This window comes from Dufourea novaeangliae, unplaced genomic scaffold (genome assembly GCF_001272555.1).
Source record: "Dufourea novaeangliae isolate 0120121106 unplaced genomic scaffold, ASM127255v1 scaffold11, whole genome shotgun sequence".
NCBI classification, from domain to species: domain Eukaryota; kingdom Metazoa; phylum Arthropoda; class Insecta; order Hymenoptera; family Halictidae; genus Dufourea; species Dufourea novaeangliae.
Genome location: NW_015373895.1, coordinates 2,259,782 through 2,267,019, shown reverse-complemented (window position 1 = coordinate 2,267,019; position 7,238 = coordinate 2,259,782). Strand labels below are relative to the sequence as shown.

Below are 7,238 nucleotides of genomic sequence, written 5' to 3'. Positions count from 1 at the left end.
AATATAAAAAGTTAAGCACCAATCAAGTGCTTTGAGACTAATATTTGTAAAAATGCAGAAGGTGGAGTTAGTCCTTTTGTCTCGTCAACGGCTCATATGGCGTTTATTTTGTTTCTATAATTCATTTTCTGTGAGCTTCCACTTCAACCAGTTATGTGCGAAATTTTCAACCCAAGGTCATTTCAAGGTCATAATGTGATACATCGTTGCATACGTTTTGATTTCATCTTTGTAATGGCAAATAATAAAATAGGGTATTCCATTTAAAAAAACGTTACCATTAGAGAAATTTCAGAAGATATGACGTTGAGATGACCAATCTCATAGCCTAATTTCTTCCCTAAAATACACTAACTTTCTCCCAAACAAGAGAATAATTAAGAGTGGCAGAGTTAGGTGGGACACCCTATATACATATACTGTCCTCCTACGAGCGGTAAGAATCATTTGAATTGTGAGGGCTGATGCACTGTATGACAGTGTATAGTGAGCGCCCCTCGTTACCAAGCGACAAGAGAATCGATAAACAACGAATTATGGTAGGACTATCAACGGTTCTTTTCAAGCACTTGACCACTCGAGCCAGTATACTGACGTACTTCCTCCTAAATGGGTCCCTAAGAATTAATTCTTCTTGACGACGAAAGATATGTCAAAGAAAATACGTAAAACGAAGGTATCAGCCAACTACAGAGTCAAAGAACCATTAAATAATTTCAAATTAAGGTAACGAATACGCATTGGAGAAATATATATTAACTGTAAGTAGTGACACTTAAATTATTGGGTACCGGCATACTCGGAAGTATATTATACAGTCGATCGAAACAACGTAGCGCTGCTTTTTTCGGACGAAGATCGTACGGTGAATGTGTCGATCGGAATTAGATCCAGGCCATCTGGCAGAGATTGTTTCTACCTCCTAAATTGTATTTACCTTTCCGTTTGTTTATTGTTCCAGAGTCAGAATCGTACAGCAAAGACCTTTGCTTGCAGAACTGCTCGAAGACGAAGGAGATACCAGAGATACGAATTTTCTCGAGGAAGAGGATCGTATTCTCGGCTGGCAAGAGAAAGCGTTTAGCCGATTCGAGGCTAATTTTTACAAAGAGTCAAAGAATTGCATCACCGAGGCTCAGAAGACCTATTGCCAACGAATCAATGAGGAAAACATTGAAGGCTCTCAGTTGTACAGTTATACGGAAACGGACTTGTATTATCCGGGCAACGAGCTCTTGACGAAACAGTACAAAACAAAATTGGCGTGCAGAAATGAAACGGCGTTGCCGGCCTTGCAAAATCGTAAGCCGTTCCCCGAAAGGTATAACAAAACGGTCGTCGACAATGCTCCTGACAAAACGAGGATTCGAACGAATCATTACGTCTACATGGACAGACGTACGATGTATGTCATGGTTGATTTATCGCGACGAGATAGAAATTTAACAAATCCCGAGGAGGATTCCGAAACGGTATTATGTGTCATCACTTATGATCAATTGCATAAAATTTTGTCTGTAAATCCGGACTTCACGGACGACCACTGTTACAGTATTACGAATTCGAACGGTGTTGAATTTAATTATTGGATAGAGCATGCTTCCGCGAAACAGACACCGGAAGAATTGCAAGAAAAACGGAACGAACTGCAACGCGTGAGTTGACGAAATATTTATTTGCACTATTATTCATACCTCGATTGCACGTCTGTTATCTATATTTATCGAAACGAACGAAACAATTGTAATAGATTTTAAGTACAATTTAAATGAAAGAATTCAAAAATGTTGCGAATAAAATTATATAAAATTATTAGAAGGATCAAATAATTGATCGGATTTATAATTGTTAACGAATATTATACGTACCCCACGTAGGAGATTTCAGAGATCTGTCTCATCATTCAAAATCTGGTGCACTAAACCCACCACAATTTCAACTTGCACTTCGTTAAGACACACTCAGGGAACAAATGTATTAATCTGGTACGTTTGATCATTTTATTACACACCACAGGAATTATAATAGTTAATATAGTATTTGAAAATATTGAATACGCGAACGTTGTAACCTAACTACCACATTGTGGTCCCAAAGCCAACTGAATTCTATGGCAGTGAATGGCTGCTTGGACATTCTCTACTACGCTTGCATTGCGGTTTCTCGTGTACATATATGCACGGCGATACGCGTGTGCTATTTTACATATGCCCCTTAAACATACCACCATCAACACATGAAAGCAAGCCTTGCATACTTTCAGGGCACATTTACGTGAAAATCATTAAAGAATTAAAGTTTTTTTGGACATTTACATTTTACATTAATTTCTAAATAAAATAGTATACACATTATACGTTTTAAGGGGCTGAGGATAAAATACATTAAAAGCAATGAGAAGCAACAGAATATCATTTTTATGTTTAATTTGTATTTCTTGAAGCTTACATGTCTAATAGTTATGTATAGATATCAGACATCTTTATTGAGCTTCAAGCTTAAACTTGACGTATTTTTTGTTGTTTGAAATGTATGAAAAGATATAAATATGTGATAAAAATCTCATACTTATAGCTCAAATAATTTCTGAAAATATACACCTATGTTTGTGCACGTAAAACGAACTTTTTCTTACATCTATGTATTCAAAAACAGCCATAAAAAAATGCATGTGATTTAAAACATTTTTGGAACATTCGATATTCACCCGCTATTATCTAATATTTTAAATAGTCTGGATTTATGGTGTAACAAATGGATACTTCATTTGTTACACCATATTAAGTGAACCAATGAATAATTCACTATTCAACCATACTGTCATATTATTAAGAAGACAATGCATTATTCACAGATATAATTTATGTTACAGGAAATTAAGGAGAGATTAGTGTACAAAGAAACAGAAATATCTCACAGCTTCCACCTAACGCCACCGCATATACATAGAATCTTCATAAAACTTGACATTCTATCTGCTCATAAGTTCATTTTTAATGGTCTCTGTATTTCTTATTACATTGACTTGCCAGAACATTGGAACTCTGATCAAAAGGATCATTTATTTGGAAGGACTCAAAGATGTAATTTGAATAATCAGACAGCATATTTTGGGTACGCTACAGAAATATCATTAGATTATGAAGTAGACAAAGCGTCAAATGTAAAAAAAACTTTACCATCTTGGCCTAGATTGTTATTATCAGTTACATCCCTTGATACGTGGTCCAGGTATTTTTTTTAAATTGAATTAATATCATTTATTTATTAATATCAAACATTAAAACATATGTTGTACAATTTTAGATACCGTACAGAAGGATATGCAGCTGTATCCTTGCCTGTACTTCCTGGCAAATATGAGTTCAGTATTCCAACATGGAGACCAACTGGAAGTATTATTAACTCTCTTAGAAGATATTTTACTGGGGGTACTTACGAACTGGAAGATATGACTTACTGTAGTATCCCTGTAGGACACGAAGATAAAGTATTAAACAAGTCGCAAATAAAAATCACAGCAAGCGGTTATATAAAATTAAAACTGAATATTATTTATCAAACTCATACTTCTATTAAACCTGATGATGTGCTGAACTACTTTGAGAACTTAAGCACGGGTAAACTTATGATAAATATAGAAAATATTTTTGAACAGTTTAAAGCAGCTAGGGAGCGTATGATACAGGTCAGAAATTTAAATGTTTAAGTACTCAACTTAAAAGAAAATTGTTATATTTATTGCAATGATAACAAATATGTTTAGTCAGATACTGATTAACATAATATCAATTTATTTATTTATAAAATGTTAGATTATGTACTATATGATAAAAAAGACTGTACTAACATTATTTCAGTTGTATTTTATTATTTTCTTGTTTTAATAAACTGTACTACTTCATAATAGCAATTTTATAAAATATATTTATTACATAAATTGTGATAAATTACGTTTACACAGTATAGAATTAATTACCTATTAATATTTTAAGTGATCCATTGCTATATTTTCAATCTTTCACACAGAATTAAACTCCATGTATATTAAAAAACATGAGGGGAATTTTATATAATCTTAGTGTAATTAACTAATGGACTAGAGTAAAAGTGCAAACATGTGCCTAAAAGGTATTTGTATTACTGTCTCTTCTTTGCAGCTTTTACCGCTTTTTGTTTCTGCTTCTCTCCACCAGAAAAGTAAGATGTTATAAATTCAGACATTTCTGGCATATTATACTTGGTAAAATAATTCAGTTGTTCCATTTCCTAAAAGAATTAAAAACAGTACAGGAAAATGTTAAACCCACAAAATGATAAAGTTTAAATACTTATGATCCTTGAATTGTTTATCCACCTTTCTAGTGTCTGGATCATTCATAATTTTTGGTACAATCATAAGTAACAATAATGGTAGAACCATCATCAGGACCTATGAAACAATTAAAATGTAATGATAAAAATTTCTTTCTAAAGATAAGTATATACATGATAATGAAATAAATAATATACCATTGAATTAAACAAGAAGTCTGTTACTTTCCACTGTTCCCTAACTTGAAAATAACGGAAAGGTGTAAGTGGTCTCATTTTTAATGGGTATGGAACTTGTATTACTTGGGAGGTTTGAATTAAATTGACTTTCCTTGCTCTGAATTTTCCCTTTGAATTAATTTCTACTCTTACTGGTTCATAAACACAATTAGGATTTACAACCTCAACTACGTAAGATCCTGAAGGTACATTTGAAATAATAAATGTTCCATCTTCCCTGAAATAATAAATTCCTTGTTAGTGAAGGGATTACAATCAAAGTTTCAATTACATAGGACATGATATAAAAACAGGAGTATATTTTTCCATCTACTGATGGGTAAAACTTTTTGTTTTGCTTTCCCTCCAAATGGTTGGGAATAATGATCAATTTGCCCAAATAATAAATTTATTTTATGTAATATGGTACTTAATATCTTAGATATATTCAAATTACATACAGATTAGATACATTCGTTTACAATCCTGTGTCAAAATTGATGATTATTGGTTTACCTCAAAAAGCCATAATGCTCCCCTCCGTTAGCCATGACGTGTGTCATAAGTTGCCAGCCGTTTGAAGCTTTATTTTCCCATGGAAAAACTTTGCCTTCGATAACGTATAAATCCGTCGACGCATCTTCGTCATTTTCGGCATTTACATACTTATTTGAAACACTGACAATGATAAAAAACAAAAAAATTGCAGCTCTGCAGATAATCATATTCGACGTATGTGCACGATGTGTTCAACATACAGGAAGTTAGGTTTGTATCCTACACAACAGGCTGATAAACTGTTGAATAAGATCACCGTTGCTAGAAACCTTAGAAATCATGTATTCCCACGAGCAGAGAGGAAATGAGAGTATTACATCAGTGTACATCTCACACACACGGGGTCTCTTACGTAGGCTCTGGGGTTCTATGACCCCAGGGCCTATACCACACAGGGCCCATGGCGACTCCACCGGGGTTCTAAGACCCCACGATCTCACCACGCGGGGTCTCTGAAACTTCACCGGGGGTTCTGCGACCCCACGCACTCGTCACACGGAGTACTTTGCACCTCCACCGGGGTTCTATGACCCCGCGATCTCACCACACGGGGTCACTGGCGCCACCACCGGGGTTCTATACCCCACGATCTCACCACACGGGTATCTGACGTCTCCTCTAGGGGTTCTGTGACCCCACGTTTTCACCACACGGGAATCCTGGTGCCTCGACCGAAGGTTCTATGACCCTCCGCACCCCGAATTGGAAATGACACTTGTCCGTGCTCCCGTGAACAAATTAGATAATAACCCCAGCAACCATGGCAGTTTCTGCAGATACTACTACAGCCCAAGTTTAAAAAACGTAGGCAGTAGTTAGTTTCCATAGTAACCTGTTGCACCTGACAACTATAATTAATACAGGATTGTACAATATTTATGCAGTTATATTTAAGACAATTCGATGAAATGAAGCTTACATTACCTGATGTATGTTTATTGGAATATACATATATACATATAAAGTATAATGATATAAAAGTTTGAAATACAATACGATGCGCTACGGTACAATACGTCTATTCGATTCAATTGCTCTCTTGCGACTACATCATGTTATCCGAGTTCGGCGCAGTACGCTAATACGGAGGCCAACGAAATATCACTGTAACACTTAAAAAAGTGTTAAAGTTCCATTTATATCATCGTCCTGTGAAAATGTTCATACTTCCAGTAACATTCATATTCCAATCAAAGAATTTACAGAATAAGGAAAAAGAATCGAAAGTAATTTTCAGTAGTTCCATACATCTTTATCTCGAATAATTTTCTAAAACATTCAAAGTACTAGACATTTTTACACTTTGAATCTCATATCGATTTCTAAAATAATTCTAGTTCGATGTAATATAGAACGTGGTTTTATGAGATAGATTCGAAGTTCGCAGCCATTAGCTCGATATTGTCTTCAGTTTACAATATTTTACCGATGATAATACCGATTGCCCAGGCTTCACCACGAGGAGGTTGCTGCGAGTGGAGGCCCAAGGCAGATAGATGGAATCACAAGTTCTACATCTACCCACCTTTCACAATAAACCTTATAAATAACTTAAATCTTACCTATCTAATACTATCGCTACTAAAATCCCTCGGCGGATGACTTCTTTCTTGAGCCTAAACCTATAAAAAACTAAGTTCCCTCGTCGGTTGTCTTCGTTCTTCAGCTTAGAACTAATATTATCTTAATATTCTAATTAATACGAATTAATGCTAGTAATACGAAATAACAAATTTAACGCAATGTAGTCGCTAATACTCAAACGAAAGAGATAGACGGAATGGAAAAAGTTCCATCGATCATTTCGTTTACGCACCTAATATACCAAGCCAAAAATTAATTCTACGATGAACCACGTTAAACTACAGTATGAACAAGTATCGCGATGAAAGTGTTGTCGCCAGAACCTGGTTTAAGAAAATAGGAAAGACGGGCGCAACCTCGCTAACCCGGATCCATCTTTCACTGTCATGGAGCTTTAGGCTGGTCACCTACGTACCAGACCCGAACCAAAAGAGTGCACAAGCATGGTAGTGCAAGAGAGATCCCCTGTTAAACAGAGTCCGTTTACGGAGCAGCCTCCCGACTACTCCGTACCGGGTACGGCATACCCCGGCGGGCACGAGTCTTTACTCCAAATCCTACTT

At 35.6% G+C, this 7,238-nt stretch overlaps 2 protein-coding genes across 2 annotated transcripts; one reads left to right on the top strand and one right to left on the bottom strand.

The window, feature by feature from the left end:
* The first annotated feature begins 649 nt into the window (after window positions 1-649).
* On the top strand, window positions 650-3,709 carry LOC107190396 (Meckel syndrome type 1 protein-like). Its single transcript, XM_015579191.1, has 4 exons — window positions 650-726; window positions 962-1,655; window positions 2,873-3,231; window positions 3,307-3,709. The coding sequence occupies exons 1-4, from the start codon at window positions 650-652 to the stop codon at window positions 3,707-3,709; spliced, it is 1,533 nt and encodes a 510-aa protein (XP_015434677.1).
* LOC107190419 (ER membrane protein complex subunit 7 homolog) lies at window positions 3,428-5,279 on the bottom strand. Its single transcript, XM_015579220.1, has 5 exons — window positions 5,050-5,279; window positions 4,513-4,771; window positions 4,358-4,432; window positions 3,980-4,269; window positions 3,428-3,470 (listed from the first exon to the last, which is right to left on the bottom strand). The coding sequence occupies exons 1-4, from the start codon at window positions 5,256-5,258 to the stop codon at window positions 4,141-4,143; spliced, it is 672 nt and encodes a 223-aa protein (XP_015434706.1). The 5' UTR covers window positions 5,259-5,279; the 3' UTR covers window positions 3,428-3,470; window positions 3,980-4,140.
* Between the last annotated feature and the right edge of the window lie 1,959 nt (window positions 5,280-7,238).